The sequence below is a fragment of the Larus michahellis genome, chromosome 5 (assembly GCF_964199755.1).
Source record: "Larus michahellis chromosome 5, bLarMic1.1, whole genome shotgun sequence".
Taxonomy (NCBI): Eukaryota; Metazoa; Chordata; class Aves; order Charadriiformes; family Laridae; genus Larus; species Larus michahellis.
In genome coordinates, this window is record NC_133900.1 from 8,930,058 (window position 1) to 8,957,555 (window position 27,498).

General features: G+C 42.0%; 1 protein-coding gene and 1 long non-coding RNA gene across 51 annotated transcripts in view; one reads left to right on the forward strand and one right to left on the reverse strand.

Annotated features, from left to right (window-relative positions):
• Nucleotides 1-1,166: 1,166 nt before the first annotated feature.
• LOC141743726 (uncharacterized) lies at nt 1,167-12,012 on the reverse strand. The gene is made up of 4 exons (XR_012587181.1): nt 11,929-12,012; nt 6,362-7,791; nt 5,416-5,462; nt 1,167-2,382 (listed from the first exon to the last, which is right to left on the reverse strand). It is a non-coding gene; the product is annotated as an uncharacterized LOC141743726 (long non-coding RNA).
• Nucleotides 11,190-27,498, forward strand: part of CAMK2D (calcium/calmodulin dependent protein kinase II delta) — a 158,805-nt gene continuing 142,496 nt past the window's right edge. For 49 of the 50 annotated variants that reach the window (XM_074588521.1, XM_074588523.1, XM_074588537.1 and 46 more), the window contains exons 1-2: nt 11,413-11,835; nt 12,645-12,739. In XM_074588521.1, coding sequence (XP_074444622.1) covers nt 11,768-11,835; nt 12,645-12,739 — 163 coding nt within the window. In that variant the 5' untranslated portion in view covers nt 11,413-11,767. Of the gene's footprint in view, nt 11,310-11,412; nt 11,836-12,644; nt 12,740-27,498 lie in introns of those variants that run through there. The other variant, XM_074588556.1, reaches the window with a different exon arrangement.

Sequence of the window (27,498 nt, forward strand, 5' to 3'; positions counted from 1 at the left end):
AGGAGTTTCCTCTTAAATGCGTCTCTTCGCTAGTAGTATAGTTTGTCTGTATTGCTACCGCTCTTCTGTAATGTCACTGGCGCGAGAAGGAAGAGGGATATAGCAGCTCCTCCGGGCAGTAATGTAATGCTCTTTCATATTTCTATCGCGTTAAAACCGAAGGGTTCCAATAGGATACGAACTTTGTCACCCGTTTCACTGCAGGACAGAGTTCATCAGACTTACAAAGTTCATCCACCGCCCTGTTATTCTGTAATTCTCAATTATCCTGAACGTATACTGGTATACATTTATAATTTTACAGTACTTCAGAAACTTTTGAAATACTTTAAATGCTGTCTAAATCTTTAAATGCTGTTTATATTTTAAATACCTTAAAATAGTTGAAAGTTAACCTTTAAACGATGTTTAAGTATGGGAAATTTTTACCCGTGTCTGATGTTACGCTATTTTCCTCTGTAATAGTGTTTTTTCCACCCTTTGCATTTCCTGCCTGCAGCGATGGAGTATCTAGCTACAACCCGCTCTCTGGACGTACTGCTGATCCCTGCTTTTCCCAGGGTACGGCAACCCAAGTTTTCTCGTTGGTGAGCGCATATAATTAACGTCTGTCTATCGTCCATTAATATGTTACCATTTCCTGCTGGGTTTATATACTTCATTTCATATGTCGGTCATATTTTAATTGATTTCTGGCATTTTATGCTGATGGCCAAAACTCAAGAGAGAACTGAACGGACCATTAATTTCCAATGATAATTTTGCAGTCAGACTACTTGTTTGCACGGAGAAGTAGTTACTTTGTTTGTGACATCACTTTGATGCTATTTTGGGAACCCAGCTTGTGTGTTAAAAAACCACACTGTTCCTGGGCCTTCTGGTATTGTCGTTCAAAGGAAGAAACGCTTCGCTAAGGTCGTGACTACAGCGTGACTAAGGCTGGGACAGAAAAGCCTCCCAGGGTGACTAAGCTATTTAGGTGCTCTTTTCTCCTTTGTGGTACTGGGCTGCGGAAGGTGGAATCACAGAGGAAAAAAAATGAGCTGAAGGAACGATGGTTTTCCAATGGAGAAACCGAGAAGCTGCTTCTCTGCAGGGTATCATCCAGGAAATAGCATTTTTTGTTTTCCTTTGGACTTCACCAGGTCTTTTTTTTTTTTTTTTTTCCTTAATCTAAAATAAATGGAAAGACCTCCCTGAAATTCTGAATCAGAAAGATTCTCTAGACAGAAGTCTGGATGGGGAAGCAGCTTATCTGTAGCTTGTGTCAACTGGAGGAGACAGTGTGGAATATTCACATATCGTAACTGTACACGTGTAATTCCCGTTGATCTTAAATTACCGAGCTCCTGCAGCTATCATTGCACTCCCGCTGCTGTTCCATGCCGATAGCCAGTACTATCGGGTGCGGTAAAATGTATTCAGGAAAAATAAAAGAAATAGAAAAATAAAAGATAGTTGATTAATTCTGGTGATTAATGCGCTAAATCAGTATTTACAGACAAAATAACCAGTAAAGGTATACATAAAGCATAAACGAATACATTGCACGTGGCTAATCATTACTTGGGAGATGAATCACGCTATATTTCATAATAATTACTGGAAAAATATTTACTTGAGCCAAAGCTTAGATACAATTAAGGAGATGAATCTAATTCAGCAGGTTTCTATGCCCTGTACTGGCCATCAATTTTGCTTGAAATAAAAATGATAGTAGCACATCCATCATATTTCACAGTTCCAAGAGAAAAACTAGTGCTCCAAGCGTGAAAAATTCCCTCTGGTTACTTACAAAAGTTATTTGGTGCTAATACATTGAAAGGAAGATAGTGCTGTCGAGCTGATAAAGACGCAGGCCAAGTTCAAGTTCCTTCCTGTAACACGCTATTTCCGAAAGCTCTCTGCTACAGCTTTCTTTGCTAGGATCTCCCAAACAAGGGGTGTCCATCCCACCCCAACTTGGCGAGCCAAAGCCTCTGAGCTTCTCAGGTACGCACGTCACCCAACGTAGGGGCTGCCGGAGACAGTTATTTGTTATTTGCTCTTTCCAAACAGGAGTCTAACAAAGCTGCCTATTCATTCCAATTGCAGCGGAGGCTCCTGTACGGCATTGCCTTCTGGCTAAGGTCACCCTTCCTTCACTCCTTCTCTAAGCTATCCATGCAGTTTTTGAATAGCAAAGGTGAGCAGAAAAAAAATACTGAATTTCCGATGTTGCCCCTTGCCTGGAAATGCTCTCATTCGGTTTAACGTCCCACCGTGAAACGTCTCTCTCTGTTTCAAGCAAGAGGGTGGTGAAGGGCTAGGCTGGAGAAGACGCTTGCCCTCAACTGACCCCGATGTAAGCAAGAAGCAAACGTTTTGCACTTCAATGTGTATCTGGAGAGAAAGTAGGCAGAAAAGTCTCGGTTAGAGAACTGACGGGATCATCTTTAATTTGCTTAATCACCAGCGAATGGTAAAGATCATTACAGTAGCCCTTTGTACCACAAAAGCAGGGAGAACAAATACCACGTTACATAGGGCTGAAACACAGCGGTCACATTCACAGCTGGGCCCTTATCAAGATCTTTCACGCTACAACAATAAATGTTCTGCGCAGCTCGAGATAACGCGGTAAAGGAAACGTTGGGGAACGCTGGCGCTCTTGCAAATGATTAAAACGAAAACAAAAAGAAAGAAAAAGGGGTTTCTTGTATTACCAATTTACATTTTGCAAAGTAACTCCAACTTGTAAAGGAAACCGAAACTTCCCTTATTCAAATAGTTTTGTTCCAGTGAACTGACTTGGACCATTTGCATTTAATTCAAGGAATCGTTTTTACTCGATATTTTTTGGCCAGTAAATAAGAATATATTTGTTGCTCTGAGTAGTCGGAAATACGCAGAGTGCAATATGTAAAGATGCAAGAAATGGCATTCTGACAAAGTCACGTTAGTCTACAGGCTAGCTGTCTGGAAGTTGTACATCTCTTTATTCTTATTTCCTGTAATTTTTCTCTTACTATTAGCACTCCCTGCTGTCTAGGTCATGAAACCGGTTACTGCATTTCTCTTCTATTTAAAGCCTCCAAAAGTACTTCAGTTGTGTTTTTCTCAAAAGTCAGCCTTCTTCCCAGTCAACGCTGTCTCAGCGCTGGTTCTTTCAAGATCTTCCCCTTTTCTGACCAAATCTTTTCTCCCCTCTTCGACTCAATCTGTCCAAACTATTGCCATCGAAATACTTCCTTTTTCTCACCACTCTGCAGATATTCCCCGTCTTCTAAGATCTCAACATTGACTTATTTCCCCCCTAAAATTCAAGCCTGGCTCTTTTCTCCGCTCTGATTAATTCCATTACTGCTTGTTTCTGACCTCACCTCCTCTTGGAAAGCCTTTTTGTCTCCCATGTTGGGAATGCCGTCTGTATGGGAAGCAAGGGACATTGTTAGTTAACTTCCTTCTTTAGCTTTCTTCATCACCAGGATGCTCTGAATCTAAAACGTATGGTCGATGAAATTACTTCGAGTCACCTCCCTCGTTTGTTTTAGGAAATGCCTGGAAATATTTACAAAACAATCAGTAAAAAGCACGCAGAGTGAAGATTCAGCAAGACTTAAATGTTTGCACGCCACTTCTACCACGTGAGTAGAGATGGTCTGAACTTTTGTTATGTATCCTTGACTTTCAGTCGCTGGTTAGACCAGCCTAGGGTTTGCTCCTCGTTGTGATTAACAGTAATATCCTGCAGGCTTTTGGGGTCACTTAGGAATAACTGAAGCACATCATATTATTCCTATTCCTTTTCATTGCCTCTTCCTCTAACAGTCCTTGTGGGAGCTGCGGTACCGGATTTATAACACCAGTCACAGCGGGTTTGTAGCATTTTGGAGTTGCCCACATCCTCTGATGCCTCTATGGAGCTTACTTAACGCACGGGGAGCACAGCAGACGAGCGAATGCAGACTCCTGTGTTTTCTATTTCGTTTGTAGACCTGTGAGCTTCTGTGGAATATGTCAGCCGAGATCATAGTTAATTCATACTCTTGATGATATGGAGGTTGTCATAGCCAGCTTTGCCATATGCATATAGTTCTCCTGAATTTATATGACGTTAAAATCAGGCTTCTTGCCACGCCAGAGAAATGCATGTATTTCTCAGAGTCTATCACCACTGAACCAAAAGTAACAAACCCCTGGGAACTCTGGAAGGAGCTATATTTATCCTTTCTGAGTCATCCCGGGCTCAAGGCTGGTGCTAAAACTTCCAGAAACATTTGGAAAGCACAGAAATCAAACAAACAAACAAACCTCTTGAAGAGCGGTAAGAGGAGGCTCCAGAAGCACATCGAGCCAGCACTCACTCGCCAGGACATCCCTTCTCCGCTCCTTCAGCTTCTGCCGCACATGCCGCCTTCTGCAGCGCGCCACCTGCAACATTGGCGGGCTTTTTGCTAACGCTTTGGAGGGATGATGCCTCCTGAAACCCTGCAAGTGAGCTTGCAATGACCCCAAAGCTGTGTCTTACGTAAATGATTGATCTGCTTATATTTGTCAATATGAGCTTCCCTGAAGTAGTTCAACCGCTCCTACACGTGACGTGAGCGCCGTCGGAACAGACCCGTACCCTTGTACAGACAAGATTTCATGAGAGATTTTCCAAAAGTAACTTGAGTTTCTGGGGTCTGATTAGGTGAGTTTTGTTGTTTCTCTTCCTTCACCCTTCCTTCCAAGAAGCTTTGTCAACATATCTCCCTGGCATCTTACCTACGGTTGTTTCTCCTAGGTGGGAGATCTCTTTCCCATTCCTCCTCAAAGGAGAGCGGGGAGGAATTTAATGACAGCTAGGTCTATATGAATTTCAGAGGAATTTGTCACAGTTATGTCTGTATTTGTCACATCTATGTTTCAGACCAGAGCAGTTTTTTGTTAATGTTGGCAACTCTGAAGGAAGGAAGTCTTGAAGTTATTAAATGTAAACTGTGTCAGCCAGCTGATGGGCAGGAAAATCCAGACTTCAGTGGCATCTTGGAATCATTCAATTTTAATTCTTGAAATTAACATCAAAGATATTTTTGCTGTAGAGAAAATTTTCATTATTTAATTTCTTTTTTTGTGCTTATCTGTTCCTTGCTGTACCGTCTAACTGTAGCCTAGCCATGCATATGTGGGTGCGCACCCCAATATATAGTTATTGACAGCATTTGGGATATCAGCTCCTGGACGTTGTATGTAGCAAACACAGATGCTCAGTCTACAGCCTCGTGAGGTCTTACTGAATTCAGCCTGGGAGCTCTTGCGGCTCTAGCGCCCGGAAGAAAAGCGCAGCCTGGAAAAGGCTCTCCAAAATGACTTTTGAGGTTCAGCAGTAACCTCAGGAGACTGTAAGCTAGCCTGTTCGCTAAAGAATATTTACAGCTTAAGAATACTTACAGCTCAACTTGTCCAAGCCGTTCTCTTTACGACGTCCAGCAGGTGACCTACGGAGAACAAGGAAAAGAATCCCATTTACTTTAGTAGCTACTGGGATAGGTCCTTATTCAGCTCATACGGGAAGGGCGATTTGCCTGCAGATAAATATAACTCACGATGAAACCCGTACTAATCCAGCTGGTCACTGGCTCAGTTTTGAGGGGGAGAAATATCCCCTTCCCTTTTTTAAAAATATACTGTGAACTGTGCAGTGACACTCCTAAATCTTACAGTTTATAATACTGTTACTGGAGCATTCTGGACCCTTTGAATTAATCACTGCTCTTTCCTTCGTTAGATCTGAGGACTCCACATATTACTGCTTAGAGCAGTGGTGTTTGCTGACTTTGTCACTGAATTCCTGAATTTGGCATCCCATTCACGTGTTTTCAGCCATTAAGTGCATAAGACAGTGACCTCCTGCTTTTCTGTGTTCTGCTCTTCCTCCTCACCTTCCAGTCCTTGCTCCATTGACTAATTCATTCACAGCCTGAAATATCATTTTTTTAATAGTATCTATCATTCAAATGCACGTCACGCAAGTCAGTGGCAAAAGGTATAATTCTTGGAGTGTTGCTCTGCTGCTACTTGCTTGTAAGAAAAGCTGTGTAAATAACGTAATATTTTGTTTGCTAGGAATTCATAACAAATTACTCAGCTTAAAGTTAAAGCACGTTAAAAAAAAATCACTCTCTTCAAAACGATTAAATGAACATTCTTCATTAAAAATACCTTCAAATAAAAGAGAAGGAAAATGTATTAGTTAAAGTTCTGAGACGAAACCTGTATCTTATCAAGTCTTTGTTGCCTTTCCAACGTAAACCAATTAAACCATCTCAGTTTTGATAAGCCTGTATTTTTGTCCTTGCCCCAAATAAGAAAAAAACAACAAACATTAAGTTTTTACCTAGTTCTCCCTGTATTCCTCCTAGAGGTAGGAGGTAAATGTCCAGCAACGCCTCCGAGTCGGTCAGGAGTAATGCTTTTTTAGGCCAGAGAGAAGTCTTGGTCTCCTGCATACCGAGAGCGTGACAGAATCGCTGAGCTATCAAATCAGCTATTCTGCCAACATCTTTCTGGTTCACTGGCAAGTAAATTAATCCTTCGTAAGAGTGCTCCAGCAGGAGAACAAGAGCGAGCACACACGCTGCCATAGTCAGGCAGTAAGGTGCTTGCCAGGAGTGTAAATAATGGGTAAATAATTAATTTTCTTCGGGAACCTTCAAGTTCCCAAGGATCTACTTCTCTGAGTGCTTATGCACAGGCGGTGGAACAAGTGCAGCAAGGGATTGAGCAAGAGAGCTTCTCCGTGGAGAGAAAACACGCTCTAGGGCAGGTCGCTCAGCAGCTCCACCGCGGCTCTTCGCGACTCACTGGGGTGTCTGGGGCTGGGACCAGTTTCCGGAGCCAGCGCCGATCAGAAGGTGTCTGGGAGGGAGCTGCTCCGGCAGAAGACGTGAGGACACACCTTAGGCCACCATCATCCCCTGGAAATGACAGGCTGCAAGGAGTGAGTCTCCGGCATGCCGACCAGGCGGCGCTGGCAGCACTTCTGCCCCACCACAGCTTTATTTCGGAGAGTCCAACAGCTCCAGTGAGAAAATAAGAGATATGAGACATGTTGCAACAGATAATTGAGCACTGACCTGGAATCTGTTGCCTCCAGTTCAAACTATTGCAATAAACTGCAAACACATATATTGTCTCCTGTGTGATTTCTCACGGTTGATCCTTTTTTTTGTCCTGTTCTTGCATCTTTCCTTGTTCCACATATGTATTTGATTTTTTTTGATTAACCTCTCCTCATTTTTCCTGCTGTCTTCAGATATTCATTCTTCTATCCCCTTTCACATTGATTATTTTTGTTTCTGACCCTAGCGACTGTTTTGCTGTCTTCCAATTTCCCTTCACTTGTTCCTTTTTCTTAGAAAAAGTTTTCTCCTTTTGTTCCCTGTCCTCTTCAGTCGGTGTGCTCCTGCGATTCTCCATTCCTATTAGAAAACTCATTTACTCTCCGTCTCTCGTCTTGTCTCTCACCACACAAGCCGTGTAACTCCATCCACCGCAGGTCCGTTGGATTAATTTCCCCTTTTCATCTGCCGTCTCGCACCGCTCCCTTCCTTGTGCTCCCACACAGCGTTGCCTCTTTTCTCTGCCCAGTTTGACACCTCTCCTCCATCCCAAGCCCTCCCTGCTGATGGCGCTAGCAGAAACGCCAAGCTTTGGTGCTTTATCCCACAGATCTCGGTTTCCTTCGTCTCCTTGTTGCTCGTTGGATGAACCACCACCTTCTCGGCCAGCTCAGGGCTGTTTGCCATGCGTTAGCAATGCGAGCCTCTGTGGAAAAACGATGATACTTTCAATGTTCGATCAAGGCACAGGGATCACGTTTTACATCCACAAGATAGCGATATTTTATTGATCGAATTGCAGTTTTTCAGCTTTACTGCAATAACGCACCTGCAACCGCCTTCAATGTTTTCAAACCGTTGCCCCAAGGCAATAAGCGTTTTGCTACAGGGATACGTGAAACCATGGGAAGGACCAAGGATTTCTGTTCGAGACCATCCGGTCGTAAAGCGACTATTTAGCTAAACGCAAGATTACTCAGGTTTTCAGGCCGTTTTCTGTCTAGACCTCGGCTGTAAATGGCTGTTGCATTTCTTCACGAACTAAATAGACAATATTCCGAGCTGTCCTCATAACAAGAAGTCTACACGAATGACCTTCTGAAAGCTCTCAGACTCCTTCAAGACATAAGCAAATCGGCAAATCTGTATTTCCAAGATGAGAAGCAAAATGAAAACCTCCCTTTGGCTGTCGAAAAAATAAAGCCACGTAAAGCAAAGACCTTGCAGGATAGCAAACTCGTAGAATAAATACCGTTTCCTTTGCCACAATAAATGTTGTTTCAGATTCTAAAGTTGAATATACGATTCGTTCCACTGAGCTGCAACATTTCATTAAGCTGCAGGAACTTTAGAGGAACAGTTTTTCAGTTTCTTACAGACTTGAACTGCTTACTGCTCTCTTAAAAAAGCTTCTGGAGAAGAGAAGCTCTGGGATGTTTTTTAAGCCTTTTTTTTTGGGTTCACGATAGAGATTTGACGTTCTGCCTCCACCAGATCGACCCTGGATTAATTGTTTCTGTGACCTTAATAGAAACCCGAAGCTCTAAGCAGCTCTGAGAAGTTCCCCTGGTGGGCCAGATCCTTGGCTGCCATTCTGGCCGCTTTGGTCTACTCAGGAAGAATTTGGAGAACACACGGAGTGCTTGAACGGCAGCTACAAATTACGGTTTTCTTTCACCGCAAGAGTGAACTGTATTTAAGAGATGATTGTTGCAACAAGAAAAAAAACCCGCCGAACTGAAGTGTTTCCAAGCTATTTATCACTTCCCTGGTATCTCTCCTCATGGAAATTCTCCAAGTCCTATGATACCGATCTTGTAAATAATTATTTTCTTTCCTTAGCGCCAATTATGAAAATTCATGCTTGATATTTCTGTCAGAACTCCTTGGCTCCTTCTTGGACTTTTTTTTTCCCCCCCCCCCAGATTGGGAAATGGGGAAAAAAACCGAAAAGGATTTTATTTTTTTTAAAAAACCCTCGGTTTGCATCATGCGTCCTTATAATATCATTCGCCCCCCCCCAAAAAAATAAAAACAACAGCAAGAAAAGAAAGTGAGTTGACTTTAATAATTCCATCTGAACATTTTTTATTAAATAATAAATGCAGGGCACATGCTTTGGCCAAATGCTTGTTGTCGGAATGTATTATTAGGAAAAAAATTACATAGGATGGGAATATGTTGTAATTTTGGAATATTTATGTATATATAGATAAGGAACCTGGCAGACATGCCCCCATAAATACTCACGATCATCAGACCACTCTGGGGTTTCAGTACTGCTGATTGTGTTATTTATGCAGATATATACAAAATTATGCGCAACTCGCACGTTATATTTTTGTTGGAACTAAAAAACACGCTGCCGCTCTGAATGCTTTTTAATGCACCTTCCCTTCACTGACCCAACAATAGATTTATCCTTGCTTCAAGCAAGAATAGACCAAATTTGGACCAAATTTGCTGGTCTAAATTGAAACGTTCTCCGGTCTTTTGGTGCTCGTCGTGCAGCACGCAGCGATTCCCTGGAGAGGAACCTACGGAGCAAACGCTTCGTACTTGCTCACGGGTTTCAAAAACCTCCTTCGCTGCCGCCTTTATACCATGAATCGAGCGGTTTGAGTGTATTCTGCCTCCCCCAGAGGAAAAAAAAAAATCACCCTCGTCCGCGGGCTCACGCGTTCGCGTTGTGCGCGCACGATTTTCTTGTAGCAAAGGAAATGGTATTTATTTTACGAGTTTGCTATCCTGCAAGGTCTTTGCTTTACGTGGCTTTATTTTTTCGACAGCCAAAGGGAGGTTTTCGTTTGGTTTCTCATCTTGGAAATACAGACTTGCCGATTTGCTTATGTTTCGAAGGAGTCCGAGAGCTTTCAGAAGGTCATTCGCGTAGATTTCTCGTTACGAGGAGAGCTCGGAATATTGTCTATTTAGTTTGTGGAGAAATGCAACGGCCATTTACGGACTCGACAGAAAACGGCCTGAAAACCTGAGTAATCTTGGGTTTAGCTAAATACTCGCTTTACGACCGGATGGTCTACGAAGAGAAACCCTAGTTTAGGGAAGAGCTGCTGGGTTTTTAACTCTTCCTACAGGACCACAGCTCTGGATTCTCATTCCGGAAACTCCGGAGTTTTAATATAAAATAAAACCTTTGTAGATGTATTTTAGCTCATTGCTTATCTCCCCTAATTTAACTCGGCACTTCTCTTGCCACCGCTTAGTTTCTCAGAAAGGAATAAATGCAAAACGGTGGCGATTTCCCCAAAGCGAAGCAAATCACCGTTGGCAAAGCCTAGGCCGGAAGCGAGAGTGAAGGTACGACGGCACTGGCGGCACGCGGGTGTTTAACAAGCTTTTTAAAGGAAAAAAAAAAAAAAAAATCAAAATTGGGAAACAGCGAGTTTGGGGTTTGAAAATCCATATAGTTCCAACCCGTCGCATTTCTTTGTCTTACGCGATGAACTATTTTAGAGGAGGAAATCTTCTGGATAAACGGAATCTGGACACTTCTTCCACTTATCCCCCCCCAAATTCCGACACATAAATGCTTTACTTCCACAGCATTTTTAGTTTTGCTCTCACAAGCGTTAAAACAATCCCAAGACCTTCCAAATTTAACCCATTTAGAGCAAAATGACCTGAATTTCGATGCAATTCAGACGGCCAGGTGACACTCCCCACCCCCCACCCCCCCCCCCCGCCCCTTTGTGCCCAGTTGCGCTCATCGATGACGCAATTACGCGCTATTTTAACCGGGAAAACCTTGGGGGGGGGGGCGAGGGCCAGGAGGGAGCGTGAGGGCAGGGGGCGGAGGCAGCCGCTCGCCGTCACCTTGTGTCGTCACAGCCGCGTTTTGGGGGAATTTGGGGGGCAGAAAAGGAGCCGGGGGGTTGCGGGCACACGGGGCGTCCCTCGGCACGACCTCCCCGTGACGTCGCCATCGCCCCCCCGCCTCCGCCGGCGCACGCGCTGTGCCCCCCCCGCCGCCTGTCCCCGTAGCACACACACACCCCCCCCCCCCCCCCCGCCCGCCGTGACGCCACAGTGCTGGGGCGGGGCCCGGCGGTTTATGACGTCAGGCGGTCTCCGGGGAACGGGGCGCAGGTGCATCCGTTTGCGAGGGGGCGCCAGCGCTGCCCGTCCCGGTGGGGAGCCCCGGCGGAGAGGGCGGGGGGGGGTCCGGTCCTTTCCTTCTCCTCCTTCCTCCCTCCCTGGCTCCCGGTGGGTTCCCCCGTCCGTAGTGTGAGAGTCACCCCCCGCCTCCGCCCCACAGCGTTCCCCGACGGGGCGGGCGGGAGGGAGGTCGCTAGGGGGAGGCACGGCACCGGGAGACGGGGCTGAGGCGGCGGCGGCCCCCGGGGAGGAGCGGGAGCGGAAGGCGGAGGCAGCCCTTGGCCCCCCGCCCCGGTTTTGCTTTCCTTTTCGGTGCCGCCTCCCCCGGCGGGCTTGTGAGGGGGAGAGAGAGGGAGAGACACGGTTATTATTTATTGATCTGTCTCCCTCAAGGGCGGGGGAAGACCGGAGGAGGGCGCGGAGGCAGCCCCGTCACGGCAGGAGGAGGAGGAGAAGCCGGCGCGGAGCCTCGCCTCTCGCCTCGCCTCGCCTCGCCTCACAGCCCCGCCGCCCTCCGCCGCCTCGCCGTCCCTGGCCGCCGGAGGTACCGGCGGCCGCCCGCCCTCATGATGGCCTCAACCGCCACCTGCACCCGCTTCACCGACGAGTACCAGCTCTTCGAGGAGCTCGGGAAGTAAGGACGGAGCCCGCCGGAGCGCGGTTGGGGGGCCGGGGGTGGGAGGGGAAGGCGCGGTTGGCTGTTGAGGGCTCGGTGCCTGAGTCTTACCGGTGCTGGAAGCCCCGCTCCCACCGGCGGCGGGGTGGGGGCAGACGACGGCGCCATGTCTCCAGCCCCACACACCGGGGCGTTGTGGGCGGGGGGGGGGGGGGGGGAGCGGGCTCCGCGCCCGCCTTTTCCTTCACCCCCGGGGTATGTACGGCCCCGGGGAGCTGCCCTCGGCCATATGGTTATTTATTATATTTTTTATTTTATTTTTTTTTTTTCAGTCTGGCCGCTGGCAGTAGCGGGGGGAACTAGCCGTGAGGGGCCGTTGAGGGGGAGCTCGGTCGTGGGGGGGCCGTTGGGGCGTGGCGCCCCCTCGCGGCGGGGCGGGAGGCGGCGCGGGGCCGGGGCCCCCATCGCCATGTCGGTGGCCCGGTGTCACCGCGGGGGCACACGCACACGCGGTGTCCCCGCGGGGTGTGGGGGTGTGTGTGTGCGCCAGCGTGCCCTCCCTCCGCCCGGTAGCCGGCGGGGATGGGGTCGGCCATACGGCTTGTACCGGCGCTCCTGATCAGAGTTAGTCTTTTGGTGAATAAAATAAAATACTGGCCGTCCCTCGGGGGGGGGGGGGGAAATCCCTTTTTTTTTTTTTTTTTTTTGGGGGGGGGGGGAGGGAATTCTGTCGGCATCACACCTCTGGCTAACCCCCTCCCCCTTAGAAGGCCGGTGATGGCAGCGTTTCGGTGGGGCTGACACTTTGTCCCCTTCTGGGTTTGCAGAGGGGCGTTCTCCGTGGTGAGGCGGTGTATGAAGATCACCACAGGACAGGAGTACGCGGCCAAAATCATCAACACCAAAAAGCTTTCGGCTAGGGGTGGGTATATTTTAACCTGGTGTTCATGGTACCTCCTCCCCGTTTTTCACGTTCTTGTGGTAAGCGTTAAAGTAAATGATAAAAATAGCTAAATGATTTTTTTTATTATTATTTCCATCATTTTCGGGTTTTTTATTTATTTTATTATTTCCTTGGTGCTTTTTTTTTTTCTTCCTATGTTAAATGTGTCATGGATTGGTTGCGTGGAGGTCTGAGGTTGCCGTAAGGCGTTTCAAGAAAAGGTGTACAAATACTCAAAACAATTTAACACGGTGCAGCCCCTTCCTTTTTGTGAATTGCATTTTGCAAGACGATTTTTTTTTTCTGGGGGGGGAAGGTTGGGAAATAATAAGTTTCCATCATACCTTTTATTTTAAATACTATAGCTTTAGTGAATTTTCTGTTGCTGTTATATTTAAACATGAACATCAAGGCGTATCTGGCTGTGCATGCATGAGGAAAAAGTGTACTTCTACCTCATGCTAAACTTTGTTATGAGAAGAAAAAATCACGTTAAAGAAAATTATCATTTTACGAACTAACCGTTTGCGAAGTAAGTCATTCTCATTGAGTGAAGAGTGTTTTCTTGTCATAACCCAACCTTAATACCTGCTCTACAGCTTGTTTATATTTTTTGTGTGATTCGTATATTTTCTGGCTATTTTCAGTATCAGTGGATAGGTCTTTAGGATACATTTGAGGTAAATATACACATGCTGTGGGTTACTGTTGTCCAAAGCAAGCCTTAATGGTGATATGTCAATTGCTTGTTAAATCCTAGTCAGAGTGCCGCTGCTAGGATGTCGGGGATTACGGATTGTTCTCCGTTAACGTTATCTGTGTTTTGATATGAATTTGTGATGTGGTAAAGAGCATGGAGGTGAATAAGCAAACAGTATGAGAGTGTAAACCTGTTTATGGCCTGGTTTGCTTGTGAAGCGAAGGAATCACTGCAGGTAAACAGCAGTTGGAATTAATTCATTAAATTTAAACAGAAAATATTACATATGACATTGTGGCATGTTCTGGTAGCCTGCTGCTCTCGGATAAAGGTCTTTCAACATTGTGTCAATGCTTTTATGTTCAGCTGATGAAAGTCGTGTGAAAATTTACTTCTTACCTTTTAGCTGAATTTTAGTCTCCATACTTTTGCTGCAAGATTTGCTTTTCTGTATCTTTCAAAAGGTACTTAAATTTAAAGTACACCTTTGTGGAGTTACGGATTTAAAGGGAGACAGTTTGAGAAGACGATAATACTTGAGATAAAATATTTTCACAAGTTTGCTTAAAACAGATCTTCCTTTTTTCTTTTGGTAGCACCATAATGTGATCTGTTGAATTTTGATGCTTAAAATAAACCGCCACATTCTGTGTGATTTCATAAATCTTGCGTATCTTCCAATGTGAGAAGCTGTAGCAAGATCACCATCAGGTGACTTACATGGCATGGGTTTTACGTATGATGGGATAGATCTTTAAATGCTAGGCTAAATTAATGAAAATGTTGTATTCCTTAGAAGTCATCATTTGGAACATACTATATTTCAGGCTTTAATTTTCGTATTTCTCTGACTGTTCATGCAGGGCCGAGTTGCTCCATTAATGAGTGGAACCATATTTGGGAGAATTTGGCTGGGTTGATGGGATGAGGCAAAATTCACACAGAGTGTTTTATACAGGTTTAGCACATAAGCCCATAAAGGAAGGGGTTACACTTCAAAGCTGGACCGTGAAGTATCCTTTCTTATCAGAACACGTGTGATGCCACGTCCGTGAATGCAGGGAATGTGTTTCCATCTCTGTTTTCAGAGATCCTGGAGGGGTTTTTGAGGGTTTTTTGTTGGCTTGGTTGTTATTTTGTGGTGGTTGTTTTGGCTTTTAGCTTTTTGAAATCTACTAAACAGCTTTTGAAGAGCAAGCTTCTTGGAGAAATCTTCAGATTCTTATTAGGCAATTCTTTAATTGCAGAAAGGTGTGCTTTAATTGCACTTGTGGTGCAAAAACTAAACATTAAAGAGCCTCAAAGTGTGATACTTCTCCTGGCTGATAATAGGTATACAGCTTATAACTAAGATACTGTTTTTCAAACCTAAATTGTACGTTTCATTCTGCTCACACCTGAACTGCTTTATGATGAGGTGGCAGTTCACTCTTGTGTTTTGTACTTGAAATACCAATTATGATGTAAATTTAAAGGACTGTTTATTGGGTCAGCCTCATCTGTGCACAGATTTAAGGGGTTCTTGTCTTGTAAATGTGTATCCCTTGTCTTTTAAGCACAGCATTTTATTTGGGATGCCTTGCTTGCAAGATCGAAGAGGAGCAGTTTCAATATATAAGAAGGAGCAGTCAAGACTAAATAAAACTTCCTTAAGGTAGCTTTGAAATTAGAAGTCATTTAACTGGCTTCAGCCCAGTCATAACAATACTTGTCTCCCCATCGTTCCTTCACCTCAGCCCTAAACGCTCTTGGAGGTTTATCTGAATCCTTACTTTAGTACCTCTAAACTGAGGAACTGATCTGATCACAGACTAACGCTGGTGAAGGTGTGTTCTCATCTCTTTCCTTGTCTAGTTACTGGGAAATTTCAAACTAATTGTATCTGTGCAGAGGCATGAGCTTTGGTTTTAATTTGGAAGGGCAAGGACCCTGTTGTGGGAGAAGTAACCTTTGTGCTTTTAAGTTGATGATCAGGTTTTTTTTTATCTGCTATGCTCTCATTTACAAATGGCAGTCCAAAATGTAATAAAAACACTTAAAGATTATGATTTTAAGTATTTGACTTTATGTGGAAATTCCAATTCCATGTTTTTCTGATTTTAGTAATAGAAATAATAAATTCTTGCAATTTCAATCTCTTTCGGTGTAGCCAAAAAAACTTCTGCTTATTTGAATAACACCTCTTCTCTTCTTAAAGTAGTCTTAAGCTGCTTTTAAAAGGTTCTGAGCTTTGACTTCACGTTTACTAAATGAGTTTAAGTATTAAATTGCTATTGAAAATCAACAGCTAGTTTTGCATCAATAAAATATGTTCCAGACAAGCTTGCCCAATTTGATTATGCTGCTGATTTTTGAAAAGGGAAAAAAATAGGTACATAACATACATCTCTAAAATTAAGTGCAACAGTGAACAAGCACGCAGAAAACTAAGAATAAAGTAAAGAATGTATGTTTTCTGGTTCTGGGGTCTGTATTGTTTCATCTGATGAAGTTGTTGGGACTTTCTTATTACTCGGTCTCTGAAGTGTGCTGGTTTGGGCTTCTCTGTTGTTTTTCTTGAGTTGAAAGCAATGTAGATAAAAGTGAACTTCTGTGAGGTGACTTTACTTTTCCTTGTCTGTTCCAAATACCAAATAATTAAGAAATCATCTTTTTCTTTTTGTCATTATCTGTACATCTTTTATCTTTTCTTTTGAGAGTCTTGTGGCTTTGATCCAGATTGATTTCATATAAACAGATGCCATTTTCTTAACAGGTTTGGACGTCGTTTTCTGTTTTTTAAAAAAAAAAAAAAAGAATTATACAAGTGTTTGCCTCTCTGATCATACTTGAAAAGATCAATTACTAATGTATTTTCATTGGGTGTTATTTTTGCCAGTGACTTTTTCTCTGTACTGGCCAAAATCACGGTGCCTTTGATGGCAATTTGATGGCATCTATGAGAGGAAGAGGATGTTCCAGTCCGTTTTCTTTTCTAGGGTGCTTTTGTAAATACTGCCTAGGCACACCTCTCCCAGCCCTTAGATTGCTGCAGCAGAAACATGAACCTGTGTTTACGAGCATACATATTATTAAGAGTAATGTAAGAATCAGCTGGAGGTTATTGCTTCTTTGTGAAAAAGCTCTCGTGAGCTTTCGGGGACCAGCCGTTCCATTAGCTTCAGTGAGCTTTTGAGTTTTAAGCCTTGAAGGCCTCACTGCGTATTTATCTTCCCTCTTAGCAGGAAATTTCCCAAATCTTTATCAGCGTCTTACTATTCTTCAAGGAAGAGAGTGTCTCCTACGAGCTTGTGACTGCACAGCCAGAGGCGACTGGACTGATTGCTCTTCCCCGCAACAAGCTCTGATGGGTGAGGAGGCTGGGAACCCCACCCTTTTGGAACAACATTTCAGCGGCAGTATTGAGCAATCCTACTGTGGGAAGAGGTTTTTCTGTGTCTAAATCTGTCCAAGTAGAGCACCTCATGATCCTTGAAGCGATTTAAAATACATTAGGGAGATGAATGGAATGTGAAGCATACAGGGTGGCTGGCATTTTTCAGCGTAGTTTTTCATGATGCAGAGGTGAACGTTTTTGTTGTGTCACTGAACCAGCATTTCATTTAGTCAGGTAGCCTCTGTCAGCCTCTGCCAGATGTTTTACAGGAAGGCAAGCTGTAATAAGGCTTCCTGCGTGCCATGGGAGGAGAAGATAATTCTTCCTAATCTAGCTGAAGATCTTAATCTCTGAAGCACACATTTACCTGTGCGAGTTTATTATAACACATGTATTTTAATGCTACTATCTGTTATTATGTACACCTTAAATTATTCCCATGCATAGAGTACTATCCTTGAGGACATTTGTTTGCCAGTGAAGCAGATATTGTCTTTGTGAGGACAAGAATTAAGCTTGAGGCTTACCTGTTTTCTTCAGTATCTTTCTCCAGTCAGTTTCTCAGGTTAATTACCTGCCCAGAAGCAGTATGTTTGCTTTCCGCCATGTGTTAAGAATGTTTTTAAAAATGTTTTTCCGTAGTATGGAAGAAGGCTGACCTGCGAACATGCAGTTGCCCTTTTTTACAATGTGTGTGCTCTTCCTGTCCTTCAGCTTAAGTCATGGCATGCTTTTCAGTTTGACATAGATGTTGCGATTTAACGTTGGATACGTTTGCATATTTATCTGCAAGTATTTGTTTCAATTGCAAATTACCATAATTAGCAGGCTGTTGGTGCTATCTGTTAAAATTGAGTCCATTCAGAAAGCTCAGAGTAGTAGAGAGCACTCATAAGAGTGTTATTTAAAAAAAAATTTGAAAAATCAGTTTTTTGGTTAGGTGTTCTGTTTTGAAGGTTTGGAGCTTTTGTTGTATTTTATTTTTAGTGAAAATCTGAAGAGCTTTCAAATACCATTGAGAATGGGGACTTTGAAACTCATTGTAATGAGTGTTGGTTGGTAGTAATTTATTCTAACGGATTAAACTAGATTTGAAATGAATTTTCCTGGCAGTTCATAGTTAAATTATCCATAGCAAATATGATACAATTTTGATGACGCCACTTCTGTTTTCCTTTGCAAAGGACTTATTTTCTCTCTCCATTGTGACTCTTGTTGCTCTTATGAAAGGAGATTCTCTGTGTAGTTTATACGTGGATGGGCCTTAAACAAATTACATCAGAACTTGAAGATACATGTATTCCTCTTGTTATCATTAAAGCTTGTTGCTGGTGTTCTTAGTGGGAGGTATGTACTAAAAAACTTAAAATTGTAGTGCGTATTTTAACATATTTCTACGTGGAGGATGGAGGAAAAGGAATTCTAGTATACTCTGCTGCTGTTCTTGTCACGTGCTTCAGAAAAATGTCCTTGACGTGTAGCTTCGTAGTTCGAAGTGATACTCTGAACTGAAAGTTGGAGCTTGTGGAAGCGTAGCCATTTATTTCAATGGACACATGCCCCAAATCTGGTATGTAAAATAACTCAGGGAAGGCATGGAGAATGAAAAAGTGGTTGGCAGCGTCTGTCATCTCAGTTTGACCAAGCTCAAGGGTGGGGGAAGTACAGAAGAGACATTTTTCTGTCCAAACTCCAAGGTTATTGAGCATGCCTAAAATTATGAATCAGTTGAATGCATATGTCCCTCAGAAGCTTCTCATTGTGTTTCAGTGGTTTTGCTACTTTGGCCTGGGTCCCTTCTCTGCTTTCAGATCTCTGCTGCTGAAATGTTAACAACAAAGGGATTCTTGGGGACTTATTTGGCTACCCCTTTCCTGCCATTTTCTGTCAGAAGGTGCGAATTCTGGCACTAATGTGCGCTTTTAATTTGTGTGTTCACTTAACCGCAAATTAAAGACTTAACCGCACATCTGAACAGCTCTGCTTTCGGAATTGCTTCTGTTGGGAGAGAAGGGAGAACCAGACACAGGGGGAAATGCGAACTGAATACCTTTACTCGGCTTCCGTATTTGCGTTCTGGTACTGAAATATGGATGTGGTGGTCTCCTCCTGGTCTGAGACAAGCTGTGTTCCCTGCTAATGTTTTACTGCTTATGACCAAATCGTACTTCCAAATGAAAGCTTTTTGTTCAAATATGAAAACAAGGAAATAAGCACAATGGTAAACACTTAATCTTTATTGTAGCTGAAGTGGTAAACACTTAACCATTATTGTTTCTGCCTGATGTTCATAATGGTCTACATAGAAAACATTGTTTTATATGTTTAAGTGGCTTGCATCTGTCCTCATTGACAGCGAGATAGAAATACGCTTGTTCCTGGAAGAACTGAGACAGAATATCTGAGGGTTAGTTCTGCACCTAATTTCAAAAAGCTCTCTTAGTCTTCAAATGGAACAAAAAAAAAAAAAAGTATTATAATCTGAAAGTCTTACCATATGTAGATATGTATTTGTCAAAATACTAAAAATTATTTATTCACTTTCTCTCGTTAGGGCTAGTGGTATGTGAAGTCATCTCTGCTTCTTTCATTTACACTTTTATGATTCCAAGGTTTGGGTTTTGGGGTTTGTTTTTGTTTGGATTTGGTTGTTGGTTTTTTTTGATGGTGAATGTTTTGACTATTGCTTGGAAGATAGGAGAACCCCATTAAATTAAAAAAAAAAAATAAAAATGCAGCGAAGTGTCTGATCTGAGAGATTGAAATAAAAGTGAGCTAAATATTTTGCTTTACAAATGTAAATACTGCCAAAACAGTGCTTTTCATGCATCTGTCCTTCATTTGACCTCCGGAGAAATGTAGGCCAGGGTGTTTCATACGTCAGGGTCCAGCTTCCTCCTTCATATACATTTATTGCACATTTATCATATGCTTTGTAAGGATATTATGGGGATTTTTAAAAGATGATGTGAGAAATATAACTTCCTCTGTTCCTTGAAAAAGGTTAATAGAGATCAATCCCCTAATTTAAAGACAGTAGTTCCTCTTGTTTAATTCCTTATTAAAAATAATTGTGCCTTGAATTTGAAGGAACATCTGCTATGTTTTGGAGAGGCACAGAAATCCAATCTGTCTGTTTTTTCCTTGTGTGTGTTGAGCTCTGTGTGTATCTCTGTGTGCATGTTTGTACAAACTCCTCCTCTGTTTAATCCTTGTATTATGAGAAATGTCTTGTGTGTGGTATCAGAGGGAACGGAGAACTTGTGTGCGACATGGTTTTAGTATTTTCTTCTGGGGGGCCAGTTGTGCTCTTATCCAGGGTCATTTTCTGGATTGTTGTCAGCTTGTTCTGAAATGTGTATTGAGTTTCAGCTGTTTGAATTAGAGAACTCGTTTTAAAGCTTTGCAGCCCTGTTAATGGCTACTGCATCTGATTGGAAGCTGCTGGATATATTCTGCTGAACTGAGAGGTTACTTAATTTCTCTTGAATCTGTTGCTTCTATAGGTGCCGCTGGGTAGGAGCACTAGCTATAGCCAAGAGTAATATACTCATGAGCCGGGGAAGGGGAACTTATGCAAATTTGCAAATATATCTTATCCCTGATTAAGCTTTTATTCTAATCCAGGGCCTCTTTAGTGGAAATTGAGAAGCATAAGTTGTGCTACAGCATATATTTATTTTTTGTAATTAGGTTTTTTTTAATCTAGAGAATGATAGTTAATGTGCTGAGCAAGCTATTACAGCTAAGTGTACGAACTGTTGGTTTAGGTTGGTTGTATTTGGTAGAAAGGAGCTTTGCCTACCTGGTGATTTGAGGTGGCTTCCATTACGTGAATTCCTGACCTTTTGTAAGCAGCAAGTATCTCACAGGAAGCTTGGAGGTGCAGGCTTAATTTAAAAGACAACCCCCAAACCTCTCAAAAAGTAACAAAGTAGACTTTACTTAATAATGGAAACGTGATGCTGTGGATGTTTGCTGGTCAAGATGAAACTTTTTTTTTTTATTTGTTCTTACCATTAACCAAGACTTTCTACACTGCTGCAACAAGCTAACATCCTGGTGATGCTTTCCAAGAGCACTGTCTGGCATCCATGAAAACAGAATTAATTTATGCTTTGGCAGTCACTTTCACCTTGAATGTAGAGCACGCTTGTGGAAAAAGCTCACGCCTGGTCATGGAGTTTCTTTTGCTCAGTTCCAGCCAAATCAGTCAATTGGGTTGTCAGTTGGACAGCCTCTCCCCCCATCCGAGCTGTGCCGTGTACTTCTGCATCAGTGGAAAGCACTACTGTGGCTACATTCCACTGGATGTAGAATTTAACCTCTGACTAAAGATGGGTTTGGGTAATTACGCGCAGAATGAAAAACTTCAGAAGCTGAACGTTTGTTGGATTGAGTATGTGCATGAATTTTGACAGAGGTAAAGTATATTGAAGACTATATCAAACCCGGATGGTACAGTTAGTTCAGGGTTGTTGTGTGTCTAGTCTGCAGGCAGTCCACAGCCCTTCAGAGCAACTCGTCCAACCCTCTGGCCCCCAGCTGGCAGCTCTCCTTACCTGGGAAACTGTTAATTGATTTGTACAGCATTATGGACAATGCACTGGGTCACGTGGCAGAAAGCTATCTTCCACTCGCCCTCCTTTCCCTGCGCTACAATGAACGGTGTACCTTGACAAACCTCCGTGTCAGTGGAAAAGATAACGCACCTCTGCTGTAAAGTTTCATCATCTCAGCACGTGAGAGGAAGAGAAAAATAAACTTACAGCCTTGAAGCCCGTATTCGTGGCAAGCAATCTATTGCATGTGTTTTCAGAACTTTGTTCCTGATTTAATTATAGTCAGGAACTGCTTACTTGTAAATTTTCCGCACTGTGAATGCAAGTGTTGCAGCAACAGTCACGTTGCATATTCATGTTGCTGCATGAACAGATGGGGTTCCTACATAATATCCATATTTGACAATCTGATGGGATTTGCCAAGCCTAAGCTTTCATTTAAATTTTAACCTCTTGGAGAGATAGGTTTGTGATTTAATCAGTCAAGGGAAGCCTTGAAGTTACTTGTGTTGCGTAGCAGATTTCAAGCTAGCACTTGGGTATGGTTTTGGTTTGGGAGACTTCTTGTAGGAATGGTTTTAACGGGCTATTGCTCATTAGAATAAATAGTCATCAAAATGAAAGGTTTCTCGTGAAACCTTATTAATTTAGCTGATTTTATTCATACCCTGCAGTAAGTGAAGATGTGTTGTATGTGCAGTTAAAACATCGTGTAACATGGACAGAGTTCAGTTGCTGTGGTAGTTGCAGGGAGGATTTTGTACTGTAGGGCAGATGACCTTCAGTTTCCCTTGGGGCAGGTTATTAAAACTCGCTTTATGACTTGTTTTCCACCTTTTTTATAGAAAGATTTCAGAAATGTTAAGTGTCTCCAAGACGCAAGTAAATTTCAGTACAGAAAGCAACCTTCAAAAACTACATTTTTTGGTTATTTATGAAGCGCTATAGCTATGAAAATATAAAGCTCACCTTGGCGCTTTTTACACTGTGTATACTGCTTTTAAAATTAAAAGAATGGAACTCGGGTGTAAGGTGGATTGCTTGGTGTTTGCTTGCTTTAGGCAGTGTGGACAGCTATGAAATTGTGGTTAGGATTGCATTGTTATATGCTCATGGGACTAAATGCCTTGCTGATCACGGCATAAAAAAAACCCCCTTTTTTTCAGGGCTTGTTAGTATCACCGCCCCAAAAGGCATGGAGGGGAAGGATTTCCATCAAATTTCTGCATCTTTCCGTGGTGCTTTTGCTGCTATTCCTAATTTATACTTAGTAAATTTTAGCATGTTGAAAACATTTCTAGTCACTCACTCTTTTCAGTGAAAGCCTCCCAGTAGTCTTTTAATACTGGAGAAGTGTATAATTTTTAAGATGATGTGTACTGGTGTTGGATGAAAGAGCTTCCAAAACACAGCGTGCCTCTTCTTTTTATGCCTATAGCACTATATGATCTTTCATAGCTGTTACATTTTGGGGGAAAGGAAGTAAAAAAAGGCTGCTGGTGTAGTGTTCTCTGTGTGTGTGTGCGTGCGCAGAAAAAGATTCAGCAGAGCTTGTGTGTACCCAGCCAGCTTGTTTGCCGTACGAAAATGTTTTGTGCTAAAAGACCTATTAACTAAAGTAATTTTACTTGTAATGAGAGCAAGAATTGGCATCTTTAAATTTCTATTTGTGGTTAACATGATTTATCTATCTAAATTAAATAATAAATTGCTTTCAATGCCATGTTAATCAAAACATGCTTACTAATGAGATTAATTTTCCCAGAGTAGAAGTTCCCTGTGTGTGGTCCATCCCTCCTCCTAGGAGATGGGTGTTAATATTACAGGTGTTTTGGGGACCAGATGGACGACTCGGCTAGCCTTGCACGCTAACGGTGGTAAGCTCAGCATAACTCAGAGATGGCTTTAGGAAACCTGAAGTAAGCGGACAAGGACTCACGAATTAGATGCGTTTCAACTCTATAATAGGTGGATATTTTTTATTCTCAAAATCATGAGGTTTAACATTGCATCAGCATTTTTCAAAATAGTTTTATTTTGGTCATAGAACATTCTTGCAGCTGTATAAATCTCACAAAATTGTTAGATCTCAACAAAGTTCATGCTCCTTAAAGTACCCGATATTTGAAAAAAAACACCTCCTTTGCCTGTTAAATAGGATCGATTGCCCTCCTTTCCCTTTAAATAGGGTTGATTCCCCTCTGTCCCCAACTATCTTCTTGCTTAGATAGTTTTCAGTGGTAGGAATGGTCATTTACCAATGCTCAAAATGAAATTTAACTAAGGTTGGTTGGTTTGTTTGTTCAGTGGTCTGTTCTTGGTTTTCCTGTTTCATGTAACAGGTTCAGCCTGGCTAAAACTGATACCTTCCACTTTCAGATCCCATTTATCCACTGTCAGACTTCTTCTACAGGATGAGAGGACATCTGGGCATCTGTCACCTGGGGTTGGCCTTAGGTGAAAAAATGGGAAATTAAGTGCATCCAAGGTGAAGCTGAGTACTTCAACAAGAGTAAACAATCTCATTCAGTACTCCAGCTCTACTTTAAAATCAACTGGGGAAGCGAGAGGCTTAGGTCTTTTTGTTTACTGAAGATAATTTTGTACTGCACTTTTTTACTGCACTGATTGACAGCCCAAATTTATTCATGGATAGTGTTTGTGCCCAGGTTGTCCTTCAGTGAGTTCGTCATCTTTCAACAGTGGATTTATCAAGAACGATCTTATTTCCAGTATTTATTTTTTTTAACAGCTATCTTCCTTTAGCTTCCTTGTATATGATACTGTCTGTTATGATGGCTATTCTTACCTATGCTCTAAGCTAATTTGTGTGTGTAGAGATATGTAGAGATATATAGATAGATAGATACCCCTCTCTCTCTCTCTCTCTATATATATATATATATATATGTATGTGGATGTTTATAATGGGGGATTGCAATTGACTGGGATTAAAAAAAAAAATAATCAGGTGAGGTCTTATGAGTGGCATTAGTAATCACCTGTGTCTGCATGGGAGGATCTTGTCTGGTAAATTCCAGTGTTTATTTACAGTTTAATTTGACTGATTCTGAGACCAATACAGGAGGAACTTCTTTAATGATTTCCCTTCAGCGTTCCCTTTCATCACTACAGTTCTTGTCACCCCTTTTACCAGTTGCCTTCCAATTTTGAAGCTAGTTTGGTGATCTCCGTTTTTACTAACCCCCAAATGTCTCATTTTCTTTGTTTCTGCGTCTTAAACAATGGAGCCTTGCAGGAGGCATTGATCCCTGCTTAGAAGAACTCCGCAGAGTAATGTTTTAGAGGACTTACTGTGCCCAACCAGTAACTGATATACAAAGATGTAGGTAGATGCTTTTTTCCTTTTTTTTTTTTTTTTGGTACAGTTTCTCAAGATGGTGCATGTTTGAGACCTGAGTCAAAACCCAGTTCTTCCCATCAAAAGGCGTGTTGTTCAGTTTCTGGCATCGTAGCTTTCTGCAGCCTGCCATTAATCTCACCTCTGTGCAAGGTCGAGTGGGAACCGCTGTGAAAATAGCTCCATGAAATGAAGCTAAATTAAGAACAGTTTCTGTGGAGTGTTGACTTTTGTTTCTGCAACCCCAGATGCGCATCTATTCAGGAAAATGGCTAAAGAAAATGAAAACCGTGCAAATGTACTTACAGCAGCTTAGTTCATTGTTCAAAGAAAAGTTGTATTGATTCATACACTAAATAAAGGGAAACACTTTCAAAATGTTGCTAATTGTTGTTAATGGGTTTAGTTGATAAAATAATAGTGCGTAAAAATAAAAAAAACACAAAACAACAAAAAAACAAACCAAGTAAAACCAAAACAAAATGCAAAAAAAACCAAAACCAAACCCCTGCAAAAATCAGTTGAAACACTTAAAAAAAAATCAACAGTAGTTGTGTATTTAGCAATACAGATAAATGTGAGAACTCACTGAATTTTGCTAACAAGTGTAAGCAATCATGAGATCAGTACCTGGCTTTGCATCTGCCATGTGTTCCTTCCTACACAAAAAATAGCCAATTTATTAAAAACTATATGAAACGGGTTGTCAATAAAAATATTTATTAGTAATAAACCACAAAACTTCACATAAAGCCACATGCTGGTCAGCATAACCTTTTTTTTAAAAAAAAAAGTAATGTTTTATAAATATGGGAGGTATGTATTTAAATGAATGGCATATTAAGCTTCCTTCTTGTACATATTTACGTTGATTGATTTAACTTTCTAAAGTAGAATTGTGTCCCTTGATGTGGGTTTTGTTACTGAATAAATCTTCTTAAGGATCAATCAAAAACTGATGCTAGACAGATTAAAAACCGAAACACCAAACAAAACTCCTGTTGTTTTTAGTAAAGCGTTTTGATAATTTATGGAGATTCTCCCTGTCCTGAATTGTCTTCATTTAGAAGGCGGAAGGGAAGGAGATCTCTCAAAGACAATACTTCTCTCTTTAAGGACTTTTTACAAGCTGCAAGACATAGTTCTACAGAAAGGGAGGAGTGGGGGGCGCAGATAATAGCTTGTTTCCAGTCTTGAAATAAAAACAAGAGGTATGAAAAAAGTCTATGGTAATTCAGAATTAGCGCTGGCTCCTTTAGTAAATAACAAAATTCTACAATCATACCAAGTTAATACTAATATTAACAGACTTCAGCAGCAAAAGTCGATGGAATCAGATGCGTATTCTTTACATCTCTGAAATATTGAGCAGACCATGCAAATTCTGTATAGAAGATAGGATTAGGGGCATGTGATGAGAGCTATATACCATTCCTCTCAAAAATCTTAGTAACATGTCAAAGCTCAGATACCTGAAGTTGACCCACCTGAATCTGTATTTCCTAGCACAGTTAATGAATAATCTCAGCTATGATTGGAAAAAAACCCTCTTTTATATTACATAAATGCATTTTCAGTGTGAGATTGACATACATAACACCTGAATTACTCAAAGTGGCTCCAAAATAAGAGGTAAAAACCCCAACAATTTTCTTACTAAGCAGACAGCGTCAGCTCCTTTGAGAACTTCACTAATTTTACCCAGGTGGTTTTTAAGAGATCATGATATGTAGCTATATAAAATTATCTGTGTGAATATGGGGTATTTGCAGACTGAATTTGCTTCTGGCCTTGCATGCTGGGATGCACGGAATGCGAGTCCTATGTCTTTGAAGGATCCCCCCCTCAATGTTCTTAACATAGCGAATATTTCTTTGCCAAAAAAAGAGCGTGTGGAGGAACTGTCAAAGAAACTGTGCCTGTAGACTTGGTGTGAGAACCTCCGTAGATGATGTTGAAGCTGATGCGCTTTATGTTGCACCTGTGGCAGACTTAACTGCCTGCAGTCAGGAAATTCCCTGGCGGGCAATCATTTTCAAGTGTTGTAACCTGAGTGTGTTTTGTCTGGTACCTATATCCTTAGGACCTTCAGGTGGGATAACAGAAGAGGGTGGGGATGGTTTCAGAATCTTGTGATACTCCTCTGTCCTTCTTGTGCCCACTTACTCCGCTTATTTTGTTAAGGTATGATATTTCATGCTGCTGGTTTGAGAAATGTTGTTCTCAAGCCTGATGCTTGAGAAGGTTTATAAAATAGGCCTCTGAGTTTTGGGGGGTTTTTTGGTGGGTTTTGTGTTTAGTTTTTTTTTTTGGATTGAAGTTGTTGCATCCCATCTCTATGAGATGGGGCCCTTATAACCTCATTACGAGATAATCTGATTATTTTAAATGCGGTCTTTTTCATGTTGTTCCTTTAGCTTGAAACGTGCTTGTTTTCTTTTACTGTGTTATGTGAATAGTCAATGGAACAAAGGTTCTTGCAGTTAAAATGCTAGAAAATCCTCTTTTAAAGTACATGCTTATTTGACTTGAATGTGCTTTGGTTTTGGATATATTTCAATTTGGGCGTACATTTTGACCAAAATAATTTCATGTACGGCATTTAAGCACCTTAAATGTGCAGTTAGTGCCACTGCAAACTGTACTCTTACACCACAGCTCTTCTTGAAACCACAGATGTGTTTCTCAGCTTAGATTTGCTCTGGTTTTATTTTGCGCTCTTACTCTTTGAACTTGAGT